We start from the raw sequence: 19515 nt of genomic DNA, 5'->3' as shown, positions 1-19515 counted from the left end.
TGATAAATTGTAGAGGTAGGAAGAAAACATGGTCTTAAGATTAATGTGAATAATCGAATGATTAGACTATGTGATCATATCATCTTTAATACCACATCTTTACTGTAAAAGTGCCTAATAGCAGTAACGATACCACTGTCTGAAGGCTGGATAAAAATGAAAGTCGCTACCATGGTGAATGTGAGCAATATACTTTGTGTTTTCTCCAAAAACAGCAGTGTTATACCAAGAGGTTTCATCTTCCTCGAGTGTAAATTCTTTTGTATCCAATGATAAAGTACGGTTTTATTAAGGAGTTTGCCCATCCTCAGTGATGACAAACAGGGTTAGATTTTTCAATTTTAGTTTTCCATGGTTAAGCCCGAACAGGAAAGCAAACATTATAAATTTTTGTTGTTGTATGAAAGAATACATACATGTCCAGCAGTGAGGTAGCAAGAGTATGTGGTTGTGTGTGCACGCTTGAGAAACATACTGTGACTTGCTTACCAGCCAGCAGTTTGTGTTCACATTACTATTCACATTCTCCATTAGCTGACATCCACAAGTGACATTCGTGAACCTTAAAACGACATTCTTAAGCCAAGGTGACAGCATCAAACCTCTAAAGTACCTTAAGGTCCCACTGTACGGGCAAACAAGGCCAGACCTAGCTCGGCATGTTGAGCACAGTTTTTATGTCCCAAAACCAATGGTTTCCTGTGACCTTGACACACAATTTTGGCAAAGTTGATCAATAATGTATTTTTGTTCAGTTAAGACCGACCTTTAATCTCCCCATTAGTATGAATCCTGAAAGTAGCATTTATGGTCCTTGGGGCATAGACAATTTCTGGGTTTAGATTAACTTCCTGATATTATTAGCCACAAGCCTTTTTCGAAAACGTAGATCTTGGTCTGGCAGTTTTAGTATGTTGTATGAAAAAAAAATCCTGAGATATTCTAAGATGCAATATGCACATTTGACAAGTCACTATAGTTTGTCTTAAATCAGGGGTGCCCAACCTAGGGCCCGTGAAGGTGCCTTATGCAGCCTTCATATTTAACCAGACACAACAGAATTTTATTTTTAACGTCAGGATTCTGGCAAAACCGCCATGTTCTGGCCTGCTTGATTTTATATCATGTCTATGCAGCCCTCGGGGAAGAAAAGGTTGGGCACGTCTTAAATGGTGCCTATCAAATTTGTTATTTAGCCACACCATAACTGCCTTCACTTTTCTTTTGTAACTTAAATTTTTAACCAAGTTTCAGAAAACTGAACAATGCTGATCTCTGTGTGAGAAAAAAACTCATAGAAGCAGACTCCTAGAAGAAAAAAATTAAAAAACACTGTTAGGCGCATTTCCTGCATTCTAAGCACTTTGATCTCAAATCTAAATATGCTTTTAAAGCAGGGGTAAAAAACAGAAGCACACCCAGGTGAAAAGAGCAATAAGCATACACACCAAAGTAATACATGTAACAAAACCCAGGGCCTCACTTCAACTTTCTTGTAATAGATCTCTGCACCCTGAGCAAAAGTCAAAGACAAAATCACACCACTCCTCACAATTTGTGGTACATACCACAGCTGTCCACGTGGAAATGTGGATCAAGAAGTCGAATGTGGCACTACACATGGCTCTTTTCTTTTTTATGGAACTTCCTTTCCTTTTTTTTTTTTCAAGTGGAAAGACAAATAATTTATGGCAGAAATCCACCAACTGCTGGACAGTTCTCCAGCCTGATGTTTGCATCACTGGATATTGCTCTTCAGTTAAAAGATCTGATTACAGGCTAATAAAAGCTAAAACACAATAAAATTAGTTTTAATAATAAAAAAATACACACTCAATAAACATGTACTGTATCAGTGCATTTCTCCAACAGACCTCAAGATGGCCCATCCCTATACACTGGCGAGCGTATGTATTTTGCAGATTTACATTTTGACATTAAGGCACATGTTTTAAAGCAAAGTGTGTCTCTACATTAAGACACTATTTGATCAAAGAATGTTTTACAAGTGGTTAGACAGATCACAGCTGCTAGGATCCTGGATTTATGTATCTCTTAGTTATGGGAAAAAAGTATGGTTCATACTCCACTGATGTAGTCCCCATGAACAACAACAGGACTGGCAGACACATTTCATCAGCATGGTATTTTTCCAGGATGATTAAGCTGAATAACAATAGTTTACATTACTACCTTAAAAAATATTCGTAAGTCATTTATGCTTAACTGAATTCAATTGAGTTCACTTAAGTGCTACCCTAAAGCAATATTTAATCTGATTAAGTAAATGACACTTCGCTGTAACATTTTAACCAATATTCAATGGAAAATAAAAGGGACAAAATTTTTATTATGGAATTATATGTATCTTTTTTTCATGCAGATTTGCACCATAAAGGAAAATGATAATGGCTACTCATGTTGGCAAAGAGTCACAAAATCCATAACACTATCCAAGAATGAACATGACAGGAAGTAGCACTGAAAAAAAACCTGGGGTTTTATTATCATTTCCACTCCCCATTCCATACACAATTCCTAGAAAATATTACTTAATCATGATGCAAGCAAGTTGTATTCAAAAGTCAACAGTTCCTCATGCCTCCATAATATGAACATCTTTGCCATTGCTTTGAGCAATACATTTGGAGAGATTATCAAATTAATTGCACTTTAGAAGAGGGCAAGAATTTTGTTATCAACTTTTTGAATAGGATGTCGGTAAGATAAATATTTGGTCATATTCCCCTTTTCCGTTTGGTTTTATACTACTGCACCTTATGGGTTTTTGTTTAGATCGTTTTGTTCATTGGTGATGCATTTTTTTTGGTAACAGAAACATACTACTATAAAATATCACACAAACACAAAATACATTAAAAAAAGCAAAAATAAAAAGTATGTTAACATGAAACCCAAAGTTAATTATCACCAATCAAAAAGCTGGAATGTCCCACTCTAAAAAGAAACACGCATTTCACAACAGCAATGTAAATTATAAAAACCATATATCTTAATAATCCCAGCAATCACTACTGAAGTACCAATGCAAGCAACAACAGTCAACAATAAAGAGGTTTTATAGGTATTTTTAAACAAATTAGCACACTGTTTTCAAAATAAATATTTTAAACAAACCTTAAAACACAAAAAAGTACTTTGAACAAAATATCAATGGTGGTGAATGCAAAGAAACAACTTAGTTAAACAAAGTTTAAAAAAATCATTAAGTATGGTTGCAGAGAACTTTTGTGTAATTTAAACTACAGTAAACCTAGTGTCTATCATGAAAATACTACACTACTACTAACACCTACAAGTATACTATACTTGTTTGGAGTTGATGGGAGTTAAATGTGAAAATTATCCCACCAATGATGTCAGCATCAAATAAAGCCACAATGGATTCAGTCATCACATTAATAGCCATATGGTTAAATTAAATTCGGCACTCACCATTTCTTAAAAAAAAATTATTTCTTAAAAGATAGCAAGAGCCTATCATTTTTGTGCGGATATAAGCCAGATATTAGCATAAGCAACTGGTATCGGGAGAATTTGAACCTACAACCTCAGACGTATATTTAAAACTAAATGTTAAGTTTTAGAACTGTTTGACAACTGGTAACTTGCCCAGTCCATATTAAATGAATGCCAAATGCAATATGTATGTCATGCTTTCTTTAATTTGCTTTCATATCTTGTATCTTTACATAGTTCTTGTAGCAATTTTTAGTCATGCTTCCCCAACATCAGGCAACATTATTTTTAGTGTTAAGAGTTAAAAAATAAAGTTAGTTATGTTTGTAATAATGTTGCTGTAACATTGGTGACACTGGGGACAAAAGTTTTGAGGTAGTAGAGGACAATGGCATATCATAAAGCCCAAGCCTTGTACATCTGTCAGCTCATTCAAGTTTTTCTAATGCACAAAATACCTTTGAGTAAAAAAAACATGATCTACTCAAAATTTAATAAATATTCATGTACATGAAAAAACACTTTTTCTAGATGGGTGTGAAATTTAGATGTTGATTACATATATTGGCAAGATATCTGAATATTTTTACTATAATGACAAGTTTAGTTTTAGTTTTCAAAAATGAAGAATGGTTGATGGCAATAAATATCTAGTAGATAAACTTTTGCATACTGAGTAACAGGTCACAGCCTCTCCACCAACAAAACCCATGTAATCTATTTGCTGGCTATCATTCTTTATGCCCTGCAAACCTCCTTTCATAAATTTTGTGTATTATGTGGTTGAAATAAAGATAATACCAGTAATATTGCTAAAGTTTGGCGGATTTCATCTGTTCAGTCTTTATCATTATTACACTATTGTTGTCCTCATATTAAACCCAACTGGTACCCATAAAGTTTAAGAAACTGCACCTAATGCTAAAATTAAGAAAATACAATCAGGGGAAAAAAAACTAAAAAAAGCATATTTTTCTATCATAAGCTGATAAGCCAGCTGCTTTTAAAACCCTCAAGTAAATAACAAATCTCTGATGAACAAAATTTACAGTTAGTTATAATTTAAGGCAGAAAGTTTTAAAGTCTATTTAAAGACAATAAAGACATTAACATAAATACCACACAGATTAATTCAAAGGGAGTAAAATGTGTTTAAAACAATAAGGCTAATAATCCACATAGTTTCAAATGCTGTACAAGATTAACATATAAAACAGTCCTGATGCAAAATATTAAAATGTATGACAGAAAATAAATGGCAAGGTTTGATTAGCTACATGCAATAACATCAAGGGTAAAATGTGGAAATGGAATGCACAAAAGTACATTATTTTATGAAGTGAAACAGCCAAAACAGAGAAAATGCCATTTCTTTAGAAAAAGTTGCTACTAATTTGCAAATTTAAATAACATTTGTTAATCAACTTCATCAAAACTTTGTATTATTATGAACTGAAACGGGATCCATTGACACAGTAATAAAATCTATAAGGCATGTCTTTGCTAAACATGCTTGAAAGAATCTCTCTTGTCCTTTAGTCTTAATGCACTACTTCAGCCTCTGTATCCTTTTTCAGTGCAATGATTATTTTTTATTTAAAAATCTCAATAATCTGGGCATAAAAATGAACTTGATACCTGAGTAAGATAAGATGTGTAAATCTATCATTAAATATCATCTGAGCAAAAACCAGTAAAGATGCAGTGAAGTTTGAATAGACACAGATGTTAAATATTTATAAAACAAAAATTGCAGTGAAGTTTGAATAAACACAGATGTTAAATATTTATAAAACAACAGTATCTCAGGCAAAATAGATTTTTTTTAACCTGTATCCAGTATCACAGCAAGGATGTTCTCACATAATGCTCCTATCACAGAAACAAGCTGCTGTTTATGGGCTGTTTAATATAAAGCCTCTTCTTACAGATTTCCAATGCTTTAATAAATGTTCAATTGATATAGTGCAGGATCAAGCTTACATTAAGAATGCAATCAGTGGTTGAAACAAAATAATGATCAATATGTAGGCGATAATGAAATGGAAAGATCAGCAATGACACAAAAGACTGAAGACACAGAAGTAACAGTAACAATGAAGAGTTCAAAAGTAATCAACAAAGGGACATCAGTAGGACAGACTAATTATATAAAACAGAATGGCTTAGCAGCATTAAATAGAACGTGTTTAGGAGTAGTGCTCGTGGAAAAGGTGTGTTTTTAATGCATATTTAAAAGACTCAATGGTGGGTTAGTGGCAGATGTAAGAGGGAAGGGTACTCCACTACTTTGCTGCATCACAGTTCAAGTCAGTAATGGTACATTATTGTTTTCGTGACAGGAATAGATAGCATGAACTGGTCAGATGTTTTCTGGTTGGGATGTGAGGTAATTTATCTGTCTTGCGTTTTTGTGTTTGTAATGCTTGGAGAATGTGGCTTTGGCTGGGATACCTTGCTATAAAAGCTCACACCATTATTATTATTAAACAGAAGTTTAGATAAATAAGGACAAGTGCCTTCAAAGAAACTGATGCTGAGCACAGACATCTTGCACTGAATGTGAATACAGACAATTTGGACTGAATGTGATTCTAAAGAGAACAAAGGAGAGGAGTGACATGGTCCCGTTTCTTTACTCTGAGCACCACATAGGCAGCAGCCATAATGATAGGCATTAACTTTGTCCTGTGGATAAAGTGACTGTTCGTAGGGTAAATGGGTGTATGTAGATCCATAGACCAAGTGCCTCATGAACACTATTTATGAGATTCAGGGAATTCTTATATGCATAGGAGTGCACAAAAGTGTAAGTGCACATTGCTTTTACATGTGTACTATCTGGCACTCCACAACCACACAATACAGGACAAAAATGCGGCTCACAAAACATATCATTTTTTAGAAGCAATAATTTGTAAACTCTACCTATGTGCAAACAAGAAGCTAATGCAACAGCACTGTTGCAGACTATGCTGATGAGCTTGCAGAAGCATTGTTGGAGCTCTGATTCCTGCCAGTCAAAACTTTCCTGTTTGTTTCCGCATTCATTTTGCTTTCATAATCTCTGATGTCCTCTAAAGTCATCCCTGTACAGCAGGAAGAATACACATGGGTTGTTTTGAATAAACATCCTAGCATCCAATCTTTGGAGTTTGAATTCTTCACTAGGCACATTCTTAAGACCTATATGTACATATAGGCGTGTTTGTTGTGTCCCAGCTAGATTCAGGCATAATAATAATTTTTGTTATTATTATATAGGTATAATATGTGTATGTGTGTGGGTTGAAGCAAAATATTATTGTAAGCTTGTTTTGCCCAAGCATGATAATCAACAAGATAATAAATTTTATGATTTAGATTGAGTACTTCCTGTAAGATCAAGTGTGCTACATGTCTACTTCATCTGTATACTCTACCAACACTGCTAATCTATTCATCCAATTCATGGTGCATGGTAGTTTTAGTGCATGCACATACACAAAGAACAAATTGAAAAAATGGTAAAAAAGTGACAAAGTGGTTTGGTTCCTGTGAATAGCATTTAAAGGTTGGGTGATGATTATGCTTTCAGTAATTATTGCCAACACTTGACCTGTCCTTTGATTCAGCTTTACAGTAAAAAATGGTATGGTATCCTTGATATTCTTTACAGTTAAGGGTACTTGTCATCTTCTGCTACACTTGTGGTCTTCAGTATTATAAAAATATATGTCACATAAAACAAAACACACCCTTAGAAAGAGTGCGACTCAAACAAAATGCCAATAACCATTAAAAAAAACTAATCAGCTAAATCATCAAGCATAATTATCTATCAATTAGAAACAATATTTTAGCACTTTTTAAAAAAGTATGGCTTTAAAACCTAATCGAAAGAGTAAAATTTAACACTGACCATACCACTCATCCACCCAAGCAAATGCTTGTTTGTGTCCCAGCAGGAGAATATCTCGTACTGACTGAGAACAAAGAACTTGATGCATCAATGCCATAAACAGATACTTAAGATACTTAACATTAAACATAAATAAGGTTAACAGAACTATAATAAATTTAGTCACTATGCTTGTAAGGAACTGAAAGCCCTAGTAAGCTTTTTCAAAAGATTTACACCAAAATTTGATGGGCTTGATTTTGAGGTTAGGAAGTCCATATGTCCATAATATTTTTGCATTCTTTGTCAGAGGTATTTTAACTTTGTAACCAACATGAAGAATGAACTGATTAGTAGCTAAAAGAACAATCTTGGTTCTGCACAAATATAAGACAATTTCTATGATGGGTTGCAAAAATACAACAAATGCTAGATGGCACAAAATACTTTATAAACTAAACTATTGTGATGTTTGTTATATATTTATAACAAAAAATCAAAAAAATCAAATGTCACCTTGTGTGTAAAAGATTCCACTTTGTTTTGAAGCCCAAAAACTTCAAACTTGACCCTAACAAGTTTGTATGAACACATCACTGGATTTGATGTATCCTATTAAAAGCACAAGAAAACATACATTTCAGACAGCAAATCATTAGTAGAAACAAGGTATCACTAGTTCAGCCAAGAAACACCCCTCAAACAAACAAACCCAAAACCTGAACATTGAATGCATGAGACAATATGTCTTCACAGCTTCCAGTTTCCCAACCAGTATTGTGGATGCCACATCACAGAAGCTTACAAAAGGATACTGAAGTTAAAAGAGAATTATAGCATAGTATTGGTATTATATTACCCTCCAGCCTGGCTCTAAAGGACCACGATCAGTCTTAGCAGACTTGAATTTGGTGAGATCCTTGCAGAAAACAAAAAAATTATGCAAACATAAAAAGTATTGCCACAATATTTTTCCATTTGATAATATCACATAATACAAATTGAAGAACTTGATGCGAGTCCGATATATACATACATTCTTTCCCTCTCTCAGATTACAACTCTTGGTAAAACAACAAACACATGAACCACCAGTAACATTTTAAAAGGGACTAAAAAATATGGAGGTTGTATGTGGAGCATGCATGGACAACTGTACTCCTGCAGAAAAATGTAATTTTTCAATACTAGGTTAACACATTTATTGTTAACTAACAGATGGATGATGACGAATTTAAATAAATGATAATTGTGTCCCACAGCATGGAATATGAGTGGAAAGCACAGTTGTGATTACTGTCTCTTATCTGCTCAGAAGTTTATCTATGCTAATGATAAGAACGTGAGTCACCAATGATGGTTTGAACAAATATGGTGTTGGAGGTGAGTGTGAAATAAAAAAAAAAAATTGAATGTTGAACTTATATGGAAGATGACAGTTACCCGAATGCTTGAGTATTTAACAGTAGAGGAACAGCAGTAAAACAGTGAACAAATAGAATAACCGGTGAATCAGGATGCTTCCTAAGCCAGATGTTACTCCTATCACCTTGCAACACTACAAATACATTCACACCCATGCTGACAAGACTATTGTACCTTCCTTACACCATTAACAAAATCAATATGGATCATTATTATACTTTTTTTCCTAAACTTTTGCATCACTAAATGATACCTATTTAGTAGTAATGTAAGAGTTTTGACATACAATGGTATTGGTTACTTTGTGCATCATGTTGTGATACAATATACAGTGGATTGCATCATACAGTCACTCCACTATGTTGTGGCTGCAAGCCTAAATAGATAAGAATAACTCTTCTTCCACAACACAATAACTTCATTAGAGATATGAAATGCTAAAGCACCCTATTACTGAAATAAATCCCATAAAAAGCGTTTGGAAAGCCAATCTTTTGTACTCCAAATAATCCAGGAAGCTGATTATTCAAAACTTGGGCTCCTTCATAAAATGCTTAAATCCATATTCTTGGTATAATGTATCTGTAGGAGAAAATTTATGGCAATAATGTGGACACAAAATCTAGCAAAATTAATACTTTTTATTTTGAAAATCTAGTTAAAAGATATCCTGACTGCTGCATATATAAGGCTGAAAATCCCAAGCACTTTTAGCTTGATTGATTAAACCTACCTCTTCTTCTTTGTAATATTTAGCTGGAAGTTCATCAAAAGCTATGTCCACAAAATCCACCTCTCTCTGCTGGAGCTCATCATCAGGCACCATGAGACACTGGGAAGCAAACATGAACCTGGTCAAACTTTCATAAAAATACATTTGTATTAAAAAAGGAAAGTTATCTCCCTCTGAGATAAACATTCTTAAGCCACAACAGATGTGATTTTTTTCTGCCACATTTGGTGTGGGTTCCAGCATTCTGAAATTAACAATTTTGATTATCTTGTTTATACATTGTGAAAATGCAAAAGTTTTGGAATGCTTATGATGGGATGAAGCAGGTTTTATATCCTAATTCCTTATATGTACCTTTTTTTAAAAGGACAAGGTTGTGTAAAAATGTACAAGTGGTAGGTTCTCAACCCTCTGAACTAGAAAGATAAAGAAATAAGCAAAGATGACACTTGTCTATTGCCTTCTGGCGCTCAAGATTCTTTTTTCAGTGACTATAAATAGCTAAGAAAAGACATAACATTGTAATAGGAGGAAATAATGAGAAAACCATGATAATGGTTTTGAAAAGTTAATTTATCTAGCACAGGGAAGGAAAACTATTACAATGACATTTTATGTGATCTTTATATTTTTGTTAAGTCAATTTACACTTAAAAAAATTAAAAAAACTAAAAGATAATATTTGAAACTTTTTCCAAACTGTTCTGTTTGACAGAACTTTTCTTAAGAGACCTTAGTCACGGCAAAAAGAACTTTACTGATTGTGATAAAGTGAACATGTAAAGCATATTCCTACTGACAACACAGTGGCTTTGCAAACTGTAGATCTGAACTCGAGGCTGTTGAAAGGCAGCATGGGCCCCAGTGCAGTCAACTTGCTAAAACAAGTAGCTAGTAAAGCTCATAGATTCAAGAGTGACAAAAGGCTAAAGACAGGCAAAAGTTATGTCAGACAAATCAGTAACAAAGCATTGTGCTTGTTCTGAATCTCAACGGTCTGATTCTCCACCAGTAAGTCAGCCTTAGGATTATCACCTCCCCACCACTTTAGAAAACATGGTGAAGGTCACTCTCAAGGGTCATCATGCAGTTTGACAGTGGATTGTGTCTATCAGCTATATACAGGAATAGACAAAGGTCACAAAGATACAACTACAGTCCATCTAGCTCAGCACTTCCCAACAGGACTGCAGGTGGCTGTTAAACAGATTGATCTAGAAAACTGACATCATGAGTTCTCTTATTTAAGGAAAGAAGTTGTATTACCCAGGCATTTACAACACGAGACTATTCTCTCATATTACTGTAACTTCATCCATCGCCATGAACTGTGGACAGTCATGCAAAGTGCTTTGAGCCCACTTTTAATGGTGAGGAAAAGCACTATACAAATCAACATTTTTTTTGTATATTATTATTAGGGAAGAAAATAGTTTTACTTGGGGTTATAGAAGCTGCTTTATGCAACTGTTCAAAATCAGCATTTTTGTGATAATTTAATGAGATGTCTGGAATAATTAATCTTTCAAAATTCAAACTGATTGTATTCTGACACAGATAACAGCTATTCAGTTACACAATCTTTCAACTATTCTTTGCATGTCCATGTGAATAAATAGAGAGATTACTAATGTTTTGAGTTTTTCTTAACAAACTGTACCCTTTCAATCACACTTTTTTCTAATCCTTTATGTTTATGCACACATTTACAAATGGGTGTACATATATAGATATTTTTTTTTCACATGCACATTCAGTGAAATATTACTCAGTATTTTAAAATTGTTTTCAAATAATGACAAACTACAATTACAGACAACAGATACATTGAGACCATTTATATACTTACATTTTCTGTTACACCATTATTATCCTCATAACGTGTTTCAACGTGGATGCTAAATCGTGGTAAAAAAGAGCACTGTTTAAAAGAGAAAAAAATTTACACATCCAGTGAAAGGGTCTGATCCATAGATTAATGGAGAAAGTTCCTATGCATGCACATTTTCAGGGCTTCGTGTAAAGTTTTAACCACATTATATAAGAACCACAATAAATAGGTACTATATGACTGAGCACATATGAACTTGTACCACACTCACTGCTAAGGTGACCAGACATTTTGGAGGCAAAAGCGGGACACCTGCCGATGATGGTGTTGTCACTGTCAAAGAACGCCGAAAAAAGTGATTTTTAAAGACAAGCGGGACATTTAATGGACTTGCCAGAAAGCCAGAAATTGGGTGTCCCGCCCAATGAGCAGACGGGACACGAGGTCAAAAGCGGGACTGTCCCGCCAAATGCGGGACGTCTGGTCACCTTACTCACTGCAAATAACATTCTCCACTGCACCTATGTAAACAGCATTTTTTTTATCCTTAAAACTTGGAAAAGAAGAATGATTGTAAATGTCCACAAATTCAGCAAATGAAAACAGAAAATGATACTCACTGTGTATTCTGAAAACGAATAAAAAAACATAAAAACATTGTTAAAACAGCAGATTTTCAGGCAGCTTGAAAATGTACATACACCTACTTGCATGAAGACAGATACATATATACTTACTCATCATATAAAATAAAAAACCTACGGCATGATTGCATGCACACTTATTCCAAAATATGCATGCACACATATTCCTATATGCACATATATCTGCAAACATTTTCTCTGCCTGCATTCTATTTTTCCAAAGAAACAGATGTTTAAACTAAGAGATGATAAACTACAGTTATTTTTTTGCCTTCGAAGAACTCAAAAGAGTAGTAAATGCAGTTTCACTAACCTGTGATTGTGTATGGGAAATAATTCCATGCTTTTTCAGTAACATAGAATATCCTTGGAATGACTGCACGAATCCATGATGGCAAACGGCTGAATAAAGTGTAAAAAGCTATTGTTGAAAATAGTTCTATTGTTGATATGCTGTTTTTGTTTTCATTGCATAAAATTTCTGTTCAGCTGGAAATTATCAAAAAGGCCACAGAAAAAGAGAAGAAAACCTTAAGTTGTTTCCCCCATTTAATGATAACAATCAGCACTTAGGTAGCATTTCCCATCTAGACAGTGAGATTAATATGATTGCATAAAAGAGCAGCACAAAAAGTGCACTAAAACAGTTTGCAAACATCAAAAGACATCGGAGAAGGAAAAGCAGTAAGAAAGGGTGACCACCAATTACTAGAACAGTCTGCAACTAGACTTGCCTTGAAAGGTGAACACGTTTTTCTGTGTACTGTCCACTTCCATGGAGTGGGTCATAACAAGCCTCATTTGTCACCACTTCTACACCCTCCCCATTTTCACTCTGTTCATGGCTGTGTTTAGCAATCATGTACAGCTGACCAAGATGATACTGTTCACAGGTTTTTAAAATAGAGCATGACAGTACAGTATGTATGAAATACATTTAATATGTGACAAACTTGTATAAATACTTTAAACCTAGAAACATAATTATAACATTATGTTGCTTAATCTCTTCTTGGCTATATTTCTGATAATGTGTATGTATATAAGAGATGTGTGTAAAAGAGAGAGAACATGTATTCACATGTGGTTGAGTTGTGTCATCCTTTGATTGCAATAGGTTAAAACAAAACTTCATTGACTTTTAAAACTAAAGATAACAGTATGTGTCACAAGTCGAACAGAACATTTCAGATGGGACAACCAGCATAAAGTGAAGAGTTATGTTGCTCTGACATCGAGGTACTACTACTTATAATAATAATAATGCTGTTCATTCTGATTGTGTCTTTTCCCAGAACCAAAATCAGGCTCACAGTGCCTTACACACAAATACAACTCCCTCAACATAATATCCTCCTTTCATGTGGTAGTAATGACCCACTGATTATTTGCACACTTTTAATTAAAGGAGGTTCAACTAAAATCACCAACTTGATTGGTAATTCCATCATCTGTGGTCATTTCGAGCAATGTTTGGATCATCTTACGGTCTTAACCACACATACATTTATGTACATCTACAGTTGTATTTTGCTGTTAAACCGTATTTTGCAAAGTCATATTGTGCGCTTGATCGAGCTGAATCGCTATTCGTATCCACGATCATGTTACTAAGCAAACACTAAACAAGCAAATTCTTCAAATATCAACGTCATTCTTAGTCAGTGATATGTATACAGGTCGCATGCATGTCAGTCATTATATTACGTATACTCACCTCTTCCACGGTGAGTGGCATACAGATGCGATATTCTTTCACCAACATAATTAATATCAACAGCTCTCACTAATAACGTAATCTTTATGACATGGCTGCTTTCTTGCCGCAACGAACAGATTTTATGCATGTCCTGTATTACATTTTACAAAAATAACTACACAAGGAAAAAACAGGGCTTCAAATTATGATGTCGTCTGCATTACCGGAAAGAACTCTTCTGTGTAAAATTCGATGATCAGTTCAGACAAAAACAACAACGAAAAATCCAACAAGAGCAGCGTCATCGATTGAGGTGAGAACCTGAAGACGGCTACTCCCCGTGCAAATCTTGCCTTCAGCACACAAAATTAGCCTAAACGTCTACACAGCAACCCGTCCCAACGCGGAAAGAGTTTCACACGACGTCCGCGATCACCGTGTGATGTGATGAAGCAAGTCTAAGAAAAATCGGTCGAACTCACGACTTGAAGAATGCTGTCCCCTGGTTGGCATGCGCACGCGTTGTCTTTTTATCAGCAGCTATCTGTCCGTTCATCCTTTGAGGTTCATGTGTACTTTAACTAGAAAAAAGAACAGATGCGCTCGTACAATCCACCTGTTATAGTTGAAGGTGTTGGTAACGGTGGTGTAGGAACCAGGGGTACGCGGCAGTCGCCCCCTCGAAAAAAGATACTGAGGTGGCAAGAATGTGAGCGTTGCATGTTCGCTGTCAGCATGGAGTTTGTCCACCCCTGAGCATATATCCTATGTATATTCACGTTATATTACGTACGTGTACGCACGATCATTTTCACATAAAGGAATCAATACACACACGTCTGTACTGTTAAAATTAATGGGACTCAAAATGTTACTCTCGATGTGTCCGCAACACTCGTGAAGTATATATAGTACAGACCTGGGCAAAGGCCGGCCAGTCTGACCGGCCCGTCCGCTGGCCCACCCGCTAGTATATATATACTCTATATACAGTATTGGGTAAAACTGAGTTAACTTTATTAGTCCGGCCCTCTAAATCCATCCCAATTTCTCATGCGGCCCCTTGGGAAAATTAATTGCCCACCCCTGATATAGTACTTGGTCCCGTTTTGCCTCGATCGTTTCCATGATCATAAACGATAAGACAGAAATTGTTTGTTAGTTTTTGTTTCATTGTATTTACCTGGTATTCATGTCACGTATAAGTATTGTGAATTGAAATCATTTTGATGACTGTGTGACTATGGACGTGCATAAGTAATACAAGTTAATTCGTGATGTGAGCAACTTTTCTGAAAACGTTCGCCGTCGGAAACAGTATATATATATAAGGTTAATATATACGTGCTTCGCAAATTTAGACCATAATATATATATAATGGTCTACACGAGGAAAAAAAATATTTACACCCTTCTTTGGGGCGCCAGAGATGTGTGGACACTCGATCCTTTCTCAGAACGCCGCTGTTTACGTCGAAACCAGCCCTCGCCATGCAAGGATCATTATACATGTCAGCCTTTGCCTGTAGTCTCCGACAGTACATTCGATTGATATGATGGCTAATTCACCTGCATGACCAGCTGTTCGTGACTGCGGGCGTTTGCTGAAGAAACATGTACAGTAATTATAATCTTCATACATATTTTTGCTGGTGGCCTGCTGGAGTTGCAGCCGTGCTCCATACACTAGTAGCCAGGGCCGTGCTTAGGGGCAGGCGGACGAGGCATCTGCCTAGGGCCCCGCGCTTCAAGGGGCCCCGCGCTTTTGATTAACCTATTGACGAACGTTACAAATAAATTAATCGTAGGCTTATGTTGTAATGTGTATGCAGCGTGCTGTCAATGATAAAAGACGAGATATCCCTGAGGAAAAAAGTGACTTTAGATCCCAACTAAAACCGTGTGATCGTGGCGTGAGGGCCCCGCACATGCCTTTTGCCTCGGGCCCCGCGGGGGCTAAGAACGGGCCTGCTAGTAGCCCCCCCCCCTCTTGCTCCGCACAACGTACAGTCATTAATGGTACCACGAGGGTCGAGCCTAGACAAACATAGCTTAATTCTTGTCGAGCCTCTTTTATTGTAATTGCCAAACAACTTCGGCAATAATTTTTATTCATGTAAGGCAACACAACGATTGCAAGGCTGATTAAGTGGAGAAATTTGACTAGTCGATTAAAAATATTAAACAGATCATTATTAATAACAAAGTATGCTTCCATAGCGCAGAATTTTAGTACAATATTGGCTCTCCGCGCTTTACAATTTTTACATGAAAAAATGAACTAACCACTGCATTTGGTGTTCTCGATGACGCTGACACACAAGATGCTTCAATACATTTATAATTCACTGCTTCAAATGTTCCCGACCAAACGAGGAAAAAAAGATGCTAATTGATAGTTCTGTTGATATTGTACACCTGGCTGTGATCATTCTCTCTCTCTCTCTCTCACACACACACACATCGAGTAACTTTAAAATTACGTTGATGTTGATGTTTACCATGCCTAGTATAGTTCTGGAGAAATTTACTCCTTGCTCAATAGCAGACGAAAGGAGTAATCCGGAAAATTGTGATCTAGTTAATAATAGTAACAATTCTTCTATACACCTGGTTGAAGCTAAAAGCTGCTCACAACACACACACGCGCGAGCGTTTATGTATTTTTGCATGGTATTTTTTTTTTTTTTAATTTTCCAATGACTTTGTACAAAACTCAGTTGCCACACTAGTGGAACGCCAGGAACCCCTGCATGCAACAGTCAAGCGGCATAAGCTGGTCTGGTTTTGTCATGTGACCCGGCACTGCATTTTGTCGAAAAATGTCTTTCAAGATACCTTGGAGGGCGGTTGACGCCGCGGTTGCGAGGAGAAGAACTGGCTTATACGAACGTGAAGAAGTGAGCTGGCCGTCCTGTGCAGGACTTGATGAGTGGCAGGCCTTGTCAGCTGCCAAGTCTATTCATTGTTGTACTCTCAAGGGACGAATGAACGAACTGAAAGTTCCATTTGTGTCTGTAAATGCTGGCATGGAATTACAAACTGTGGATCCGTACAGACGTTGTTGGCTTTTGTTGTAGGATTATGTCAGTAATTGTCTCCACTATATGTATATACTAACAGTTGCAGAAACACTACCGATAGAAACTTTCTTATAAAATTTGCTAATGACACTGCCTAGCTGTCTCTTTTATACAACAGTGAACACTGAACACGATCATAGTGGCGCTCTTCCTGGCTTTGTGCGCTAGTGTGACGAACACTTTCTTGTCTTGAATGCCTCAAAGAGTAAGGAAATGATGGAGACATCAAATTTAAGTTAAGATAGAAGTTGCTGGAGAACTACTTTCTCAAGGATTTTGGAAAGAACAGGCAGATTTGAGACTGGCTGGTAAGTGTTTAGGACGTTGGTTTCAAGGGTAGGCTTTTTTAACAGCGGTTTGACTAAAGTTGCTTTTAACTTAGACGGGAAGATTCCAGAGGACAAGCTACCATTTACTATTTCTGTGAGAACAGGGAGTAGGACGTCCAGTGGACAAGTTGTGGGTTTTGACTGGAGTGTGATGGTCCGAAGCTCACTTTCCGAGATTGGCTGAAAGGAAGAAAAGGAGCACTTTGGCCTTGCCAGATCATCGTTGTGGTTAGGAAGAGCTGAAAAGTGCACAGGCAGTTGATCAAGTTGAGCCTGGATGTCAAGAATATTGTGAATAAAAATCTCACTGAAGGCTTCAGGCAGTAAAGCAGGTGCAATGCCTGTGGGCAGTTGTGGTCTGGTCTGTTCGTGAGGCCCAACAGGTGGTTGCAGGTCCTTAACAGTTCTGTTGTAAAACACAATGGTCTGGTGTATGGACTTGAAAACCTCAGGACAGATTCACGCCGAGCAAATGAATAAGTCTATGCAACACCTTGACAGCAGCAGCTGCAGTGCCTGCATCGGCAAAAGGATGGCCATATCACTGAGAACTTGAGCTCTGACTAAACCATTGGTATCCACCAACGGTTTTTTTTAAAACACCGCCTTCCCATCATTTTCAGATAATGTAAACTAAATGTAAATTCTCTAGGCACAAACCCAGAGTCTGGAATCAATAGATGATGTAAATTATTTGCTATGGTTGGGTAGAAAGAAGCTGGCAACTCCCAGATGCTCTTTCATCGTATTACTCATCTCTTGCAGTCCTGTTTCTAGTCTTTCATATAGCTCACCGAGCCAAAAAATGAGAGATGACATATAAGACTGCTGCACATCTCTGTCCAGCCCTTTATGTTTGGTGCCTTGTTATCCTATGGTCCCACACTGCTGGGGATGTGTAACACTGCACAACTGTACGTCAGTCTTCTCACAGGTTTTCGCAGGCGTTCAACTGCTTCTCCAAACCAATCAAACGACAATTAATAGACCAGTAACAGCTCAGCATCATCGACACCTCTTCCAGCTCTGTAGGCAAACTGCAGCGGTCAATATGTGAATCAACAGCAGTCAAATTATCGCTCCTTACAATTTACTCAAGTGGTTTCATGATGATTGAGAGCGACTGGTCTGAAGTCATTGGGTTGACTGGGCCTGATGATTTAGGGACAGGCACAATAAGTTTCCAAATAGCAGGAATGTGACCAGAGTCTACAGCTGGAACGGATGTTATAAAACTTCACTAAGTTGATCGGTACAGCAATGAAGGGTGCGTCCACAGATCACATCTAGACCCGATCGAGCTTTGTCCATATTTGCTCTCCTCAAGAGATCTTTGACAGAAGACTGGGCAATGATCATTAACCGGCCATGCTCAGGGACCAGAGGGTTTTAGTGTGGAAACCTTGTGAGAGAAATCATGCTTCTCAAAGCGGGCATAAAAAGAGTTAAGCACGTTGGGAAGATCACACTCATCAATACCTGCAAGTGCCATTGGTTTTTAAGAGCGTTTTCTTTGCGATTGACAGAGGACATGTAATTCTTAATACTATATGCCAGACGAAGCAGAGGCCGTATATAAAGACTCGACATTACTAACAATCAAAAAATAATAATGCATCAAATATTACTTATTCATTAGTAAAATTAAACATTAATTAAGGTTCCCCCATCATTCCTGTTTTCCCTATTTCATTTTGTTTTGTTTTGTTTTTGTTTAGTGTACGTCTTATTTTGTTTGTAGTAATTAATGTACGTATTGTTTCAGTTTCCTGAGGGCTATAGATGTAAAATATATATATATATATTGTCATTATAGTCGATCTCTCTCTCGATTTCTCTGCTTTTTTGCACTTAGTGAAAAAGCACATCTCAAGTACACATATATTATATTTACGTATATATACACATCCCCATCGGAGAAATTCATATAAGCACTATAAATCGGGTATAACAGCACAGAGGGCAATTATACGCAATTAAAAATAGATGTAAAGCAAAATTATAATACAGAAATAATATTTCGATGTGCTAATCTGCCGCAAAAGAAAGTATATATACTTCCTATGTACGTGTATGCATGTGTTGAGAGAAAAGATTTTCCTGGAAGGGGCGCGAGATCGGGACACTTTAATTGGCTTCTGAAGGTGCTGTTTATATATACATATGGCGTACATATAGTTCACATTTATGATGTGAGCTTTATTATTAGCAGAAATATTAGTAGAAATCTATGAACGGAATTTTTATGAGTTCGATCACGTACCGCGCGTTCTCCGGTTTTCTCATTGAAATGGGGATATAAATTAGAAGAATAAAGACGTATATTATCTTAAAATTAACAACAAATTAAATACTTAAAGCACCAAAGCACATAAGAGAAATATTGTCATTTTCAAAAATATGAATATTTG

General features: G+C 36.4%; 1 protein-coding gene across 1 annotated transcript; it reads right to left on the bottom strand.

Moving 5' to 3' along the window:
- Positions 1 to 1478: 1478 nt before the first annotated feature.
- LOC112557178 (cytoplasmic phosphatidylinositol transfer protein 1-like) lies at positions 1479 to 14409 on the bottom strand. Its single transcript, XM_025226911.1, has 10 exons — positions 13711 to 14409; positions 12728 to 12876; positions 12307 to 12395; positions 11970 to 11977; positions 11368 to 11439; positions 9519 to 9617; positions 8220 to 8279; positions 7877 to 7972; positions 7382 to 7445; positions 1479 to 6569 (listed from the first exon to the last, which is right to left on the bottom strand). Exons 1-10 carry the CDS (start codon positions 13756 to 13758, stop codon positions 6451 to 6453), a joined length of 804 nt encoding a protein of 267 aa, XP_025082696.1. The 5' UTR covers positions 13759 to 14409; the 3' UTR covers positions 1479 to 6450.
- Positions 14410 to 19515: the final 5106 nt, after the last annotated feature.

The sequence above is a fragment of the Pomacea canaliculata genome, linkage group LG1 (assembly GCF_003073045.1).
Source record: "Pomacea canaliculata isolate SZHN2017 linkage group LG1, ASM307304v1, whole genome shotgun sequence".
Taxonomy (NCBI): Eukaryota; Metazoa; Mollusca; class Gastropoda; order Architaenioglossa; family Ampullariidae; genus Pomacea; species Pomacea canaliculata.
This window is presented reverse-complemented; position numbering and strand designations above follow the sequence as displayed.

Excerpts from the sequence above, each read along its gene's own strand:
- LOC112557178 (XM_025226911.1), bottom strand. The coding sequence starts at position 13,758 with ATGTTGGTGAAAGAATATCGCATCTGTATGCCACTCACCGTGGAAGAG. Across the intron at positions 9,618-11,367 it reads ATAATGGTGTAACAGAAAAT|TGTCTCATGGTGCCTGATGA; the intron begins GTAAGTATATAA and ends TTTGCTTCCCAG. Across the intron at positions 8,280-9,518 it reads AATATTACAAAGAAGAAGAG|GATCTCACCAAATTCAAGTC; the intron begins GTAGGTTTAATC and ends GTTTTCTGCAAG.